We start from the raw sequence: 16457 nt of genomic DNA on the forward strand, positions 1-16457 counted from the left end.
TCAGCTTGTGAAGGGCTTCTCGCCTCTCTTCTATACAAGCCTGGTGCCCCTTACCTAGGGTTTCTGTTGGGCTTCCCAATCCACCGCAGCACTCCTCCAAACCTTCTATTTCTCTCTGGACAAACTCTTCTCTTCTGCAATCTGCGCTCTGCTCCAATCCAACCTTTCTCCTTCAACTACCACACCCTGTCTGACTGAAGCAGGGGTTTATATCCCATGACTGGAGTCAGGTGCTCTAACTGGAGTCAGGTGCTCTAATTGGCCACAGCTGTTCTAGATAATCTAAAGCAAACCTTCCTCCCTTGGCAGGGAATAAGGCCCCCTGCTAACACTCTTATGCTGCCCTCTGGCCATGCTGTATCACAATACCAACAAGTGAACTGCATGCATGAACACAGGCAAATGCCTTAAGCAAAATAATTCACTAAAGAAAACAGTCTAGGTCAATTTCATTTGTAAAATGACTAACAGAAACACCATCTCAGAGAGCCTGGCATTTTTAGGAAATGCACTCCTGCAGCATTTTCTTATGAATAATTAAATAAAACCCAAGCAGTCCAGTCAGCAGAGTTAAAACAATAAGAATATATTGGCTCACTTTCCTTCAAGAAAATAAATGTTACTCTATTGCATTTTACAGGAGGCTATCACAAAACTCATCCTTCCTGCTCTGTTTCATTTCCTTTGCAGCAATGAACAAACAGAATGGGTATGCCTCTCAGTTTGCCAGTTACCATTTTAACTGTGAGACGTTTGATACCTACATGCCCAGTTTTGAAGGAATGATAGATTCAGAAGTTCAGTATCCATGTACAATCATAGACTCTCGGCCATCGTATGTGATCCTTGAAAAAGGACTGGTTAAACAATCAGCAGTTGAGCAAAGATTGTGAGCAATTGCACACAATTTTAGACATGTTTCTCTTTTTTCTCGCTATTGTCAGCTCCAATTTGAGAACTTCTGAATGTATGCAGCAGAGAGAAAATTCTGCTGTAAGACTAAGTCTGCATGTTTGAAAAGTAGATTCCTGTATCAAAATAAAGGGACAAATTAAAAATTTCCATAAAAATTTTAAAATTAGCTGGCCTAATTAGACTCAAATTGAGCCCTGTTTTTCTATTGTTGATAGGATTCAAGGGTGTTTCCCCTGTCCTCATTACTTAAAAAAAAAAAATTAAGTTAGTATTAATGTAATTCCAGCTCACAGTAGACAGGTGTCTGCAAGCAAAGCTGTGTCTGTTCTTTTTTCCTCTTGCCAGTTTCAGTAGGTAGATTAAATCAACGAAAGGGCCATTGAGGGTGAACTTTCCTCCCACCATTATCAAAAGATGGTCTCTAGGTCGTGGATGAGGGACTTTGGTAGGTTCGTGTGGAGGAACCTTGCTGCTCCCTGTGCTGTATCTTTCCCATGAATAAATGGAGAACTTTCAGTTTCCAGGGCTATCAGTCCAACACTCCTCATCATTGCTGAATGTTTCTCTCACACATGATTAGTTAAAAACAAAACTCTCTATAGATTGAAGAAATCTATAGAAATTTGGCAATCTGTTTCCAGATATGTGACACAAACAGGAAAGGTACAATACAAAGGATAATAATATATCCACATGTTCATTTATTAATATTTCTTACATCTAGTTGCTGAAGAATACTTCTCAGATAGTCACTAAATAGTGTTACAGCAAAACATGGCTAAATGGCTTCATATTTTTGTATGCTTTAGTGTTACGAGTTAAAGAAACTTTGTTCATTTCCTGCCCTAATTGATCACAGAATGTTGCCATCATGTTTTACCCAGAGGTGGGTATATTTCAGTGGTGAGTGAAGTTTTTGTCCTTCTAAAAATTCATGAGCAATATCCTGCTCACTGTACATGAACCGTCCACGCTAGTAAGCTGGACAGTAAAAGTGAGAGCCTTCCCTCTGCTCTAGCCCTTTGCAGTGGAGTAGTATGGTAGGAGACCGTTGGTGCAGGCACTGTGGAAGACCAGCTATCAGGCAGCCTCACAAGCTCCGGTGTGGAGGGTGGAATGTTGGGGCCGAGACACAACATTCAGTGCTACAGTACTGGGGAGGTAGGGGAGCCCAGGGAGGCTTCTGTAACTTAGACGGGACCCCCGGGCTGTCTAAATTACAAGCTTAGGGTGTGTGCTCTCCAACCCCTGGAACAGCTCAGGGTTAGTATAGAGCAGGGGTGGGCAAACTATGGCCTGGGGGCTGCATCTGGCCCTTCAGACATTTTAATTCAGCCCTTGAGCTCCTGCTGGGAAGCAGGGTCCAGGGCTTGCCCCGCTCCAGCTGTGCAACCGGGGAGTGGGGTCGGGGGCTTGCCCCACTCCACGCATACCATGGCTCTGTGCGGCTTCCAGATGCAGTGGCATGTTTCCTAAGCATAGGGGCAACCAAGGTGCTCCGCATGCTGCCCCCTCCTAAGCGCCACCCCCACAGCTCCCATTGGCCGGGAAGTATGGCCAATGGGAGCTGCAGGGGCGGCACCTGCAGACAGGGCAATGTGCAGAGCCTTCTGGCTGCGCCTCTGTGTAGGAGCTGGAGGAGGGACATGCCACTGCTTCTGGGAGTTGCTTGAGGTAAGCGACACCTGGAGACTGCACCCCTTATCCCCTCCTATGCCTACAGCTTCACCTGCAGCCCTGATCCCCTTCCTGCCCTCTGAACCCCTTGGTCCCTGCCTGGAGCACCCTCCTGCACCCCAAACCCTCAGCCCCAGCCCCACCCCAGAGCTTGCACCCCCAGCTGGAACCCCTCCTCCTCCCCCGCATCCCAACCCCTTGCCCTAACCCAGAGCCCACTCCTGCACACTGAACTTCTCATTCCTGGCCCCACTACAGAGCCTGCACCCCCAGCCAGAGCCCTCACCCCCTCCCGCACCCCAGCCCCAATTTTGTGAGCATTCATGGCCCACCATACAATTTCTATACTCAGATGTCGCCCTCGGGCCAAAAAGTTTGCCCACCCCTGGTATAGAGCAACTACAAAAGTGGCTTAAAACTACCTTATCCCCTGTTTCCCTGGAACTGTGGGTTTTATGCTACTCTTCTTAGAGATGCAGCACAGAATCTCACCCCAAGTAAATTACAGGGTTAGGAGGACCTATGTAAGTAAGGGAAGTGGATTTGGCACCATTTTTAAGCCCTCTGGGATCCGTGTAGATTATAGTTGCTCAAGCAACAGTTCATTGAACCCTTGCTGGTGATCCACCAGAGAGCTGGCTGGTTGCATAGTGCTGGCTCTTTCTTCCTTTTTTTCCATCTGTTTAATGTATTTTTTTAGCTGTATTTTAATGCAGTTTAGCACTTTCCCGTGTATCATATCTCCATCCAGAGCAATCACTGCTTTTGAGCTATTCATGAAGCAGTCAGCAATTGACAGAGCAGGGGTCTGTGAGATAATCTTTGTTAAAATGAGATCCACAGCATGGAAAAGTTTGAGATGTCAAATGCTAGATAAAAGGTGCCCATAAAACTAAGTTACTGTAATTTCAACAAAAAAGAGAGAACTTGCATGTTTTCTTAACCACTTAGAACAAAAAGCTAGGATGTTAACTTTCTAATATTAAACACTGCCGTTATTCAGTTTATACTAGACTTACTTATTCAATATGAACTAATGTTTGATAGTTGTGGCATTTTGAATTACTTCAGTTCTCTACAGGCTTTGCAGTAAGATTAATTATTTTTTCCTGGAACTATTTGCAGCTTCCAGTTTTCTTCTTTTTTTGTGTTCCTTTAGCTCTTGCTCTTTATTTTTCCCCATTAATTTTGGTCTGTGTTGACTTCATCCTCTCCTCAGAAGAAGGAAGTAGCTGTCAGTTGCTTGTGTAGTTGTATAAAAACAGAGACCGGCCGATCTCTGTCTTCAGTTGTGTGCATACAGCTCTTGCTAACTTCATTAATGAGAGTTACCTGCATGTGTCTGTGGGAGAATAGGAGCCACAGACGTTGGTGGGTCCCTGCATTACACTCATTGCTGAGAAACTCATACTTTGAGAACTCCAGACCTCAGGAGGAGCATGGCTCACATAAGTCAATAATTCATGATCTGCTCTGAAGAAGGGATTCAGCTGCTTCTAGGAAGCAGTTGAAGCTCAGGTTGTAGTATCTGGCAAGTCGAAGTTGCTTTTGGAGATGGGGAGGGCATGTTTAGTGAGCAATGCAGACTATTCAGACACCCCAGCTGGCTATGCAGACTGCTTTTTCTCCTTTTCAGTTTTGACATGAAAACCAATGTGGTGGAAGAGGGAAAGCTTTCATTTGGTGACAGATGCCGAAGGAGGAGTAAACCTGAAAGATGTGTGTTTAAGTAGTTTTGAGTAAATAAAAACTGTTCCTTTGTTGTCATTTCCAGAGTAGTTCTGTGTAATTGGTGTATGCTCCTAGGCCTGCACTCGCAAGAAAATGTGCGGTATAAGGAAAAAGAGGTGGGAATATAACATACAAAATTGAGGATATCTGTGTGCCATGAATAACTGAATCTAGCTCTCCAAATGTCTGTTTTGCTAAGTGACCAAGATTTAAAAGAATAAAATTATTTTAATAGCAGGAAATCTTACTAGTCCACACAGGAAAAATAAAAGGAACTGATAAAGGCCTTGTAATTTGAAGAGTGACAGGATATTTTTATTGTTAAACACTGTAGAATGTTGCTGTATCTTATTTCTGGCTGTTTTGTTTTGTTTAAAATGAACAGCCTACTGGGTTTTCTTGGAAAATTGGGGTAATTTTTAAGCCTTTTCAGAATACTGTCTTTTTTGAAGCTGGTGAAGCACTTCACTGCTGTTTATAATAAGAAATTCTAGATACTGTTTGAAACAAAGTTACTTCGGTTGTAGGGGCAGTTCTGGGCACATTTGTGAGACTTAAGGGTTAAATTCCCAACACTGTCGCATATGGCAGTGAGCAGAATTGCAGATGTTGATGATGCAACATAATTAGTATTCTTTTATGTAAATGAAGGTTGTCAATGTTACCATAGTGTCTACTTTCTTTCAAACTGGAATCGCCACTTAGTCTCACCAAGACTAGATAGGATTATTCCCCAGTTTTCAGACAAGATTTGAGAGGGAATACAAGGAAGGAAAGAAAGACAGAAAGAGAAATAAATGGTAGCGGTGGAAGGGAACAGTTTGATCTTGTTATAAGTAGACTATTTCCATTCTTTGTTTTTCACTTTATTTCTGAAAGTGCCTTACCAGTTATTTGGCATGTGTGAATGAACTAGCATAGCCCAAGTAAAAGGCACAGTTAAATCCAGAGCAGTTTTAAACAGCCAGGAAAATAAAGTTACTCTGATGTTTAAGTATCTCTGTTGCAGAGACATAAAAATTCTAAAGATGCCGCTTCTATTGCTATTTTCAAATAGAGGAGAACAAAAGACGGAGTGGAAAAAGTTTAACTTCCTCTAAAATCTTCCATCTTTAATATGGTGGTACTAATTAGAAGCTAGTAATAAAGTTTAAATTAAATTTGCATAATAAATTTAAGAGACCCTAAGGCGTATTTTCACGGACTTGTCAAATGTGCAATCTGCATGCTATTTGTAGCTGGCTGTTTCAGTGCTCATTTTCAAACTCCTGGAAAGTATGCTATTTCCTTAGTTGCATTTCAACTGTATTCCCCATAAAATAGCATTCTGAATTTTGAAATAAGCCTTTCTGCATGCCACTTCTGTAACTGTGCTTTGAATGGTATGATGACAATCTGTAACCATATTGTGCATATTGCTAGTCTGGCGGGATATTATTACTTCGAGTTGTATTGAGGTACTGTGGTCACACTGTGTACGAGGTGAGATAGTCTTTTCTTAATTATTATAATAAATAACCACCGTCTTTCTATCTTTACCTTTCCTCCTCCATTATGGACACAATGCAGTTCACAATCTCCTGCACTCCCCAGCTTTTTCCCATTACGCTTGTTTTATTTTAATGTCATCTACATTTGACAATTCTCCATTCATGTATTTTTATTATGAAAAACATATAGGAAATGGAGAGGTTTCCCCCCCCAAAACATATACCTACTGCATAGCCAAAACTAAAATGGACACGAGGTGTATAAGTTTGCTTAGTTTTCCTGTTGAGATTTTACTATGCCATATGGTAGGCCGTCCGCTATGAAAAACTTTTGAGGAGGCGGCTATGTGTGTGATCAGCAGATTTATAGATAATCACAAAAATGAAATTCTGGAGTACCCCTTTCCATTTGACATTTCTTCACAGCCAATTTTTTGGGTTGTTAGGTGCATTAATGTCATGACTTCCAGCTAATTCTGTTCCTTGTTATGAATACGTTCTCTGTGGTAGCTCTCATAATTAAGGGGATTAATTGTGTTCTAAAGCAGCCCTACTATGTTGGGTTTTTTGTTGGGTTTTTTTTAGTTTGTTTACATGTATCACAGGAATATTCTCTTTCTAGGGCTTTGAAGCTGTGCCGCTTTATGTGATGAAGACCTAAGTAGTAATTAAATTCCTGAAGAACTGCCAAGTCTCCTATTGGCTGAAATGGGGATGTTCCAGGCTCTGGTCATTGAGTTGCGAAAAAAAGAATGTTTAAAGATGACACAGTGAGTAGTGAATTGTATGTATGTATGTGTGTATCTGGCTGACACGTCTTCGTCCCGATTTTTTTCCATTTGTGTCCGATCACTGACTGGATTATATTAAAGAAACCATTTTACTAGCATGAAGAACTCTCTGTGGTTGTGTTCTTTGTAGAACATAAATGAATCATTTATAAAACATGGATGTAAAAGACACAAGTGGAAGCATGTGGTTCTTTAGAATTCCAGTATCCCTGCTTTGCACTTTCTTCATCTGGTATTTAAAAATAGAGTAAATTGGTTGTCTTTTCTTTTGTGTGCAGACATACTCAATTGTGCATTATGTCAGAATGCACAAGTGAAAAATCCTGGAATGTATTTTCTACTTGCAGTTACTGTGCAAAGATGTAATATGCAAACAACTTTTTAAAAACAAATGTATTGGCCTTGATTTAGAAGTACAGAGGCAAATCTTTAGCTGATGTAAATTGTTGTAGCCCTATTGAAGTCGATACTGCTATGACAGTTGCACGAGCTGAGGATTTATCCCAGTGCTTTTGTAAGGTGAGTCTGTGACCCATATTGCTTGCAACTCTACCTTTAAATTAAGTTTGCTGAGGAGAATTCGGTGAAAGAGCCAGAAACCAAACCCATATCTGCTCAAATACAATCACATACACAGGTTGCCATAATATGACTGCATAAACTACATGAGACCTATAAATGTAGTGGTTCCATTTCATTTTTTTTGTCATGGCTGAATTTTTATATTCAACTTTAGTGAAATATTTGAAACTCTTGCTCCTGCACCCTGCCCAAGTCAGAAAAAAAAAATTACATGGTGAGAGATGAGAGACTTAAAAAAACCAATAGCGTGATATACAGCCTTTACCTTTCAGGTTTTCTTTTCAAATATAGTCCAGTTTGGTCATGACAACTATCTGGTATCTGTGTGGCTTTTATGAAAAAAAAGTTCATAACCTCAGTCCAGTTCCTAGTGGACAGGTATATCTGTCACAAAAACATCTTCAATATTGGCCTTAAATTTGTCCATCTTAAGAGTGCAGGCTCGCTAAGGCATGTTGTCAGCTTGCAGTGCTACCACCTGGGCTGTCGGCAATAGGTGGATAGACAGCTTCATTCTTTGGAGTTTGTCAACTGGAGTTTTAGTATCTTTCACTGATACTAAAAATTGCTACCAGAGGTATTTCAGTCTGTGAAAGGAAATACTGTAATTGGAGTTGGCAAGATGTGACACATCTGTCTTTTTATGTCTTTTTTTTATCTTTACAAAAGACAAATGACTTCAAATTTGTACTGTGGCTCTAAAATCCTTTTTCTTTTGTCTTGCAAGGTTAAAGCAGTGGAGACTTCTGTAAGACATGGATAGATGCAAACATGTTGGGCGGCTACGACTCGCCCAGGACCATTCTATCCTGAATCCCCAGAAGTGGCACTGCAAGGATTGCAACACCACAGAATCTATATGGGCTTGTCTGAAATGCTCCCACGTGGCCTGTGGAAGGTACATTGAGGAACATGCACTTAAACACTTTGAAGAGACCAAGCATCCCTTGGCTATGGAAGTTAATGATCTGTATGTGTTTTGTTACCTTTGTGAAGACTATGTTTTGAATGATAATCCTGAGGGCGATCTGAAATTGTTAAGAAGCTCTCTGTCTGCTATTAGAAGTCAGAAGCATGATCCATCAGCAAGAAGTAGGAGGACATTGCGATCAATGGCTTTGGGGGAGGATGTGTATAGCCATCAAAGGACCCCTCAGGGACAGCCTCAGATGCTCACTGCTCTCTGGCACAGGCGCCAATCTTTGCTAGCAAAAGCACTGCGGACCTGGTTTGATAAGAGTTCTAGAGGCCGGCTAAAACTAGAACAAAAGAAACAAATAGAGGAACTGGAGAGAAAGAAGGAAGCAGCCAGGCAGAGGCGGCAAGAGATGAAACGGCGACTTTTGGAGGAACTGGCAAACACTCCTCCTAGAAAGAGTGCGAGACTTCTGTCTCATGTTCACAGAGAGAATTTGATTCCAAGGAAGTTTAGAGAGATGGCAGCAAGTTCCCCTACCTCAAGGCAAGTGCAGAGCAGCAGATTCAGACAGTTTTATTCCATCCGGCGTAAGCCCCTAATGACTCCTGGTGTGACTGGCTTAAGGAATCTGGGAAACACATGCTACATGAACTCAATCCTTCAAGTGCTAAGTCACCTCCAAAAGTTCAGAGAATGTTTTTTGACACTTGACCTCTGTGAAACTGAAGAACTCTTAGCCAAAACCGTGAATGGAAAGTCTAGAATGTCTGGCAAGTTGGCAAATGGATCTGCTGCTAATGAGTCAGGGAGGAATGATAAAATGGGGTCATGTGGCAGGCAAAGCTTACCAGTTGGATTAAACGGTGGCTCCTCAATAAGCAGGAGTTTAGAACTAATACAGCCCAAGGAACCGAGTTCAAAGCACATTTCTCTCTGTCATGAACTGCACACCCTCTTCAGAGTCATGTGGTCTGGGAAGTGGGCATTAGTGTCTCCATTTGCCATGCTGCACTCTGTGTGGAGTTTGATTCCAGCATTTCGAGGTTACGATCAGCAGGATGCTCAGGAATTTCTCTGTGAGCTGTTGGACAAAGTGCAGCAGGAGCTGGAGTCGGAAGGAACGAAGCGCAGGATTCTCATCCCTTTCTCACAGAGGAAGCTCACCAAGCAGGTCCTGAAGGTGGTGAACACCATTTTTCATGGGCAGCTGCTCAGTCAGGTATGCACATAGCTCATCACTGAAACCAGCTGCTGCTTTCAGTGCCAGGGAGCAGAGGTTCTGTTTTCTGTGGAACCACTGGATACTCAACAGGACTTAGGTAGGTCACCCTAATGAAGATGGAATTTATTATAGCACTGCAGTAGAGCTGTTAGAGACCTGTTGGCATTTTCAGCATATAACCCACATCTAAAGGTATCAGAATTTAGCTATATTTTATCCCTTTAAGATGGCAGTTGCACACAGGACAGACAAGTCCTTAGCCCTAGTGCAATGTGGGTTTTGTTTTACACAATATTTTTATACTTGATTTGGCTTTTTTTGTTCTTTTTCTGTGCTCAAAAAAAGGGGAGGGGAGTTGTGGGGAGAGGGCCAGAGAATCCAGTCGTTTGTCTCTCAAAGCATAAAGTTTGTTTTAAAATGAATGTTTTCAGGCATTTTGAGACTGATCGTGAGAGGTGCTGTGTGTCTGTGCAAGCCCTCAATTGCCATTGACTTTGAAGAGCCCTGAAAGTGTTGAGCACCTTGCAAGAGACACTTTGCAGGACTGGGTCATAAAAATGAACACATGACACTATTACTGTTACTACCATTTTTTCCAGCGCTGGTTATCTCGAATTAGCATTAATAGAAACTAGGTGCATATTAAAGGAGAATATATACACCCTTTAGTCTTCTGTTTAGATGTGGGCTTTGGGTTTTCTGGGAAAAAAGGGTTAATTTAAAATCACCGTTCACTTTGAAAGGGTATCTACTGTGCACACATATCAGGGGGTCGCCGTGTTAGTCTGTATCCACAAAAACAGCAAGGAATTTGGTGGCACCTTAAAGACTAGCAGAAAGCTTATGCCCAAATAAATCTGTTAGTCTTTAAGGTCCCACTGGACTCCTTGTTGTTACTGTGCACATACTCTTCATACACTGTTTTTTTTTAACTAAATGTTCTGTGTTCAGAAACATCATCCTGGTTGTTTAATACTGTTCGATACGTATCTAGAATCATAGGTGTAGCCACAGTGTTAAGACTTCTGTATTAACAACTCTTTATGGATTATATGCAATGGGTGTGATAGAATATATTTTGAGCCAATACAGTATATTTGTTATGCTTCTCCTGCCAAGAGGTTTATTCTATGTATGTGACAATGCACCTTCCACTTACACATCGTATCTTTCATCCAAGGTTCCCCCAGGGTGTTTTACAAACATTCTTTCATTAAGCCTCATCTGGGGCCCTACACTTTATGGATAGGTAAACTGAGGTACACGGCCATGCAGTGTCTTGCCTAAAGTCTCTCACAGCAAGTGATGGAGCTGAAAATAAAAAGCAAAAGTCTTCCCTCTCAGTCCCTTGCTTTAACTACTAGTCATCACTCCCTCTGACCAATTACATTTGCCCTTCAGTAAGTGAACATACTTCAAGATCAAGAAATCTTGTTTTTCATAAAGGTCATTTTCCAGCTCGATAGACTGAGTAGAACCGAGAGTAACACCAAACCTGCATGATATACTCTCCTCCCCTTTCTCTCTCTGCATGCCCTTGCCTGCTGCTGCCTTAGTTTTAGTTTTAACTTTGCTGCAATTTGTTATTGGTCAGCACCATTTTGCAGGACATGAGGAACAGTGTGCATTTGAGCTCCCTCCTCCACACTCCCAGAGCAGAGCATGAGTGATTTCATAGGGCTAGTGCGTGAAACAGGAACTGAAACTGACCATAACAGCAAAAGTGAGTATAGATAGTATTCTTGAATACGCAAGCGAACAAACTGAAGAAATGGTGAGAACTGTGCCCTAAATGTTAATATGAATTCTTCCTATTGTTATGAGCTGGATGAAAGTTTATTATAGGTTGAGTTAAAACCCCTTTAAAATGATGTGTGACTGTGCCCTTCCCTTAAGGTAGTTGTAAGAAATACTCGAGGGGCCACACCTAAAACAAGGCCTGATAGAATCTGCTCAGAAACTAACACCATGGCGGGGGAGTTCCACTGGATATTGTGACCAGGAGTAAAGGGGTGAGTGTGTAAGTGAGAGAGAGAGAGAGAGAGTGTGTGCGTGCGTGAGGGAAAGCAGAAGACATGGGTACTAAGAACAGAGAGAGAGGCAGAGGCAAAAACACACAAGCCAAGAAGTAGCTGGTGAGCCCTGTGTGACCCTGGAAAAGCTAGAGAGAGCTCTTTTGGGTCTGTTGGCTAGAGAGGTTTGGGGCTGTAAGCTAAGGGCATATCTTCACTAGCCAGCGCTTTAATCTGGCTGTGTAGTCACGGCACCGTGCTGGGAGAGAGCTCTCTTGGCACTATAAAAAAAAAAAAAAAAACCCACCTCCACAAAGAGAGTAGCTACCAGCACTAGTGCACTGTTTACGCTGCCACTTTACAGCACTGAAACTTGCAGCCCTCAGGAGGTGTTTTTGCACACCCCTGAGCAAGAAAGTTGCAGCGCTGTAAAGTGGCAGTGTAGACAAGACCTAAGAAACTTGTCTTGTTTTTGGTTCCTCCTGCATTCGGAGAAGCAGAACTTTGTACGTTCTTTGTAAATAAACAAGGTTGGATCAAAGAAATATCTGACTACCACTGAACATCTCCAGGGCCCTGAACTTTGACTAGCCGCTTGGGTCAAAAAGGGGCGACAGTATTAGAAAATAGTTCAGAACTATTGAGATATGTATAATAATACTTTGCAGTTATGTAGGACTTTTCAAGTGAGGATCTCAAAGCACACTACAAAGATAAGTATCATCCCCATGTACATCGGGAAAGAGCCGTAGAGAGGTTTAATGACTTGATCAAAATCACACATTAAGTCATGGTCAATATTGGGAATAGAACCCATTTCTCTGGACTGCCAGCCCAATTTCCTGTCCACTGGACTGGATTGCCACATGGGCATAACCAAATGATTCTTTGGCCCATGTGAATATAAATGCCTATACTGTAGGTATGTGTACACATAACATCATTTGTATATAAACCTTTCCTTTCCAGGTCACCTGCATAACATGCAACTACAAATCCAACACCATTGAGCCCTTCTGGGATCTTTCCCTGGAATTCCCTGAACGCTATCACTCTATTGAGAAAGGGATTGTCCCCGTTAACCAGACAGAGTGCATGCTGACAGAAATGTTGGCCAAGTTCACAGAAACAGAAGCTCTGGAAGGGAGGATATATGCGTGTGACCAATGCAACAGTAAGTGAAGTGCTGATGCTTTACCTGCAGCTTAGATACACTGTCCATTGTTCCTGGTAAGAGATGTTCATAGTGCACTTTTGTGTGTGAAAATCTATATATTGGTACCTTGATGCATGTGTGAGAGAGGAGTGTTTGTGTTATGTTTAAAAAAAAAAAAAATACCCACACCCTTCATCACTACTCTGTTCTGGTGCAGGTTCTTCCTGTTAGTAGCTTCTGCACCTTCTGTGTACCAGTTCAGAACTGATCAGGTGCTCCTTTTATCATTCCTTACATTAAGCAGCACAGATTGCTAAGATTATATTTTGACCCCATCTAGAACTGCTCCCTCCTATTATGACTTCCTTTAGTTGGTTGCTTCCTCTGCCCCGCTTAAAACAGTCACAGTAAATTGGGGGAGAGGGGTGAGATTGTGGAGGTGGGTACAAAAGGAAGTTTATCATCTTCTTTTCTTCCCTGTCATGGCAGAGATGAACAAACTATCCTGGCCAGGTGTGTTATCATTTGTCCTGCAGTATGTGAGTTTTAATGTAGTCTTGGTGAGTTGCAGTCAGGGCCAGCGGCAGGGTAGGGGGGGGAAGCCACGATCAGCGGCAGCTCCGCTACACCGCTTTCTTCTTCGGTGGCAGCTCCACTGTGCCGCTTTCTTCTTCGGCGGCAATTCGGCAGCAGGTCCTTCCCTCCAAGAGGGACCAAGGAACCCGCCTCCATATTGCTGGCAAAGAGCCCAATGTGCTGCCCCTTCCCCTTGGCTGCCCCAAGCACCTGCTTGCTGAGCTGGTGCCTGGAGCTGGCACTGGTTGCAGTGTAGGCTTAGCATCATGTCTCCTTCACGCACTGTAGACTTGAGCATTTTTGTCTCTGCAGCTGTAGCTTTCAGGCAAAGAGTTCTACAGAGCCACCTGGTCAGAGAAGAGATGCTCACCTTTCTTTGTTACTAGTAGGTATCTTTAGCAATGAGCTGAAATTGCTATTTGACTCTTAAATTAGTGTATTCCCTCTTAAGTGAACATGTGCATCTCACTACTCTCATTTAGAATATCTCTCTTGTTAGCTTTCCTGGTGGTCTGAGGATTAATATTAGGGCTGGATGAATACTGCAAAAAACTTTCCGAGAACATTTGCTTACATTTTTGAATGAAGTAATTTTGAGCTTGTGAATAATCATGCGGTTTAGTTCTACTGGCATCCACGTTCACCAAAACTGAATTTCAAATTCTGACACATGATTATTTATGATGGCGTCGTATGTTCACCCAGTTGAAAGGAAATAGTGACTTATTTGACCTGTCACAACTAATCAGCACAGCTGAAATAGCAAACATTTGTGTGGCATGATTTGCAATCAGTATTTTGTAATCACAAATTTATTTATTACTTCAAATAAAAAATCTGAGGAAATAGCCATCTGCTTGTGGATAGTCTATAAGCAAAAGAGAGAACTAATTTCATCAGATAAACTATTTGCTGTGAATCATTCACACAAATCTGATCAGTATTCAGGTTGGCTTGTGTCTTAGCCTTGTATTCAGCAGTTCTCGTTTGTGCAGACCTTAAGTTTGCTGATGTAGGTGCCTTATAATTGAATTGGATAAAGAAGCATAAACTGGAAAAAAGCAAGTCCTAGCAGGAGGCAGCAGTCCTACCCGTAGATGCCAAAAATCATTGGTGGTACTGCCTGTCAGAAGTGATAGAGAAGGAGCAGCCCATCTGTTCTGATTTGGTGCAGTGAGATGCAGAAATCCACTTAACAGGTACATTTCTTATTGGAAGCTCTGGCTGTCACCTGTCCATTTTTTATTTATTTATTTATTCCCCTAAACTGTGTCCTCTGTGCCCTGGAGAAGTTGACAGGTTCCAGTTAGGAACAAAAGACTCTCCCCCCACCCACCCACCTACTTTTATCCCATCTTTTGTTGATACATTTTAAAATAAAGTCTTTACCATGGAGTAAACTTGCTTCCTTATGCAGGCACACTTCCTTATGCAGGCACACTTCCCTTCTGCCCTACCAGGACTTGGTATCTTGTTGAAAGCTCTCATCTCTAACTTGATTCATATGAATCTCGTCCTCCTCCCTTGCCCACCAAAGATAGTGAAGTGCGAGATTACTTGCTCCATCTATGCAGTGTGATAAGTGGGTCAAATCAGTGTGTCAGTAGAACACAGTGCCAGATTTTGCAAGCTGATATTCATTCCTTTTGGATGGAGGTAAAAATGAAAATGTTGAAGACAGGAATGGATTGTGTAGGGTGTTGCATATAACGGTTTAGCTCTAGTGAGTTCCAAAAACAAACTAATATACCTTTTCCTTCTCCCTCTTCCCCGCCTTTGGTAATTCCTTCAAATTGAAAAGTTTGTTTTAATATTTGCTGTTTTATATTTTTTTTAAGCAACATAAAATATCTCACCTTAGTCTCTTGAGAAACCACGTGTCAAACATTTAAGATAGACTGTGCTGCATAAAGTCAACTAGCCAAAATGACTATATGCTATACTACTTCCTTGTTTGAATGCTGAGTTACGGAGGAGGCTGAGTTACCAAAGGTCTGTTATGAAGCAGTTATCTCTGTATTCTCTGTATAAAAAAATAAAGCGCATCATTTCAGGACCTCTGCTTTCAATGGGTAGGGGTGGAGGTGTTCTCTAGATATATAATAGAGTCGCTCTTTATTTTATTTTAATTTTGCTTTGAAACTACTTTCCTTCCACCTCAGTTTGTTAGCAACTCGCTTAAACATGAAAATGATACCCCATTGGGAAACGTGATGTTTGTTCTTTGTTGTTATGGTTAAAAGCGGGATACGTCGCTTTCTATAAAGATTAATTAGTAGAATACAAGCAGAGTTAATAAACATTGGTTAATTTTTTAGATACAAATTCAGAATTCCTTACTTGGCTTTTACAAAGTCCTGATGCAATAAGGGCAACAATTTTGCCTGAGCAATTATGTGAGTAAAAATGGAGAGGCAATCATCAGGATTTGCCCCTTCATTGTAGTTTAATTCAAACCTGTTTAAGGTGAAGTACAAAGAATGCTTATAGAATGTAGCTTTTTCTAATTCTCTTCTCACCCATCAAAGAGAGCTACTTCTACTGGGTTTATGGGGACAGTTATATTTTTAATTTAATAAAAAATCTGTTAGTTGATAGAATGTAAATAGTGGCTAAGAATCCTTTTGATTCTTTCACTGTTCATTCTCAAACTGCTTTCGTTGTAGGCAAAGTGTTGATTGTGGCACCTTCATTATATTGTACTCTGTGCTCTGCAGTGGTAGCTCCACTCAGCGCTGTACCGAATCACTCCAATTAGAATAAATTATTTTATTCTTGTTGGTTGTGCTTTATGGCATGGATTACAACACTCCAAAGTGAGAATCCATGCTCTGCAAACCCTCAGCTCAAGGCAACATAAGGAGCCACCTCTTAATTTTACATTCCTGTTATTGATCAAAATTTTACTTAAAATATTGGAAATAGAAGTTGACAATGAATGGTTGTGGAGATGAGAACTTAAGGGCCTCTGTTTTCCATTTGCTTACCCAAGCCGCACACCTTACTACCCCTTTGCTTTTATTCTCCCACTCTCACCTCCATTCTTTCCCTTGTGGACCCCTACACTTGAAACTGCGTCTTTGATCCAGTCACCAGGCCTTCACCGTATTCTCCTTTAAGTGGCTTCTTAAAACACCCCTTTTCCATTTAGCCATATACACCTTACTCTCCCCCTCACAGTCACAGGTGAAAAATCTTCCAGATACACACACTGCTAACCCACAGTAACCACATGATCTTACCTTGTCCTCACTATGATTGTTGCAATTTCTTGTCAAACTATCATAACTTAGACTATCAGCTCTTCAGCACAGGAACACTGTCTTCTATGTGCCTGTAAAGCTCCGTACACGGTTCTGGTGCTGTATTCAAAAAAAAAAAAAAAA

General features: G+C 41.7%; 2 protein-coding genes across 10 annotated transcripts in view; one reads left to right on the plus strand and one right to left on the minus strand.

The window, feature by feature from the left end:
• The window catches only part of TOMM6 (translocase of outer mitochondrial membrane 6), a 466247-nt gene that overhangs the window by 432614 nt on the left and 17176 nt on the right, over window positions 1-16457 (minus strand). The window lies entirely within an intron of this gene.
• Window positions 1-16457, plus strand: part of USP49 (ubiquitin specific peptidase 49) — a 66344-nt gene that overhangs the window by 36251 nt on the left and 13636 nt on the right. For 8 of the 9 annotated variants that reach the window (XM_075064896.1, XM_075064898.1, XM_075064900.1 and 5 more), the window contains 3 exons: window positions 6436-6583; window positions 7914-9324; window positions 12309-12513. In XM_075064896.1, coding sequence (XP_074920997.1) covers window positions 7942-9324; window positions 12309-12513 — 1588 coding nt within the window. In that variant the 5' untranslated portion in view covers window positions 6436-6583; window positions 7914-7941. Of the gene's footprint in view, window positions 1-4366; window positions 4440-6435; window positions 6584-7913; window positions 9325-12308; window positions 12514-16457 lie in introns of all 9 variants that reach the window. The other variant, XM_075064895.1, reaches the window with a different exon arrangement.

Source organism: Chelonoidis abingdonii, chromosome 4 (genome assembly GCF_003597395.2).
Source record: "Chelonoidis abingdonii isolate Lonesome George chromosome 4, CheloAbing_2.0, whole genome shotgun sequence".
NCBI lineage: Eukaryota > Metazoa > Chordata > Testudines > Testudinidae > Chelonoidis > Chelonoidis abingdonii.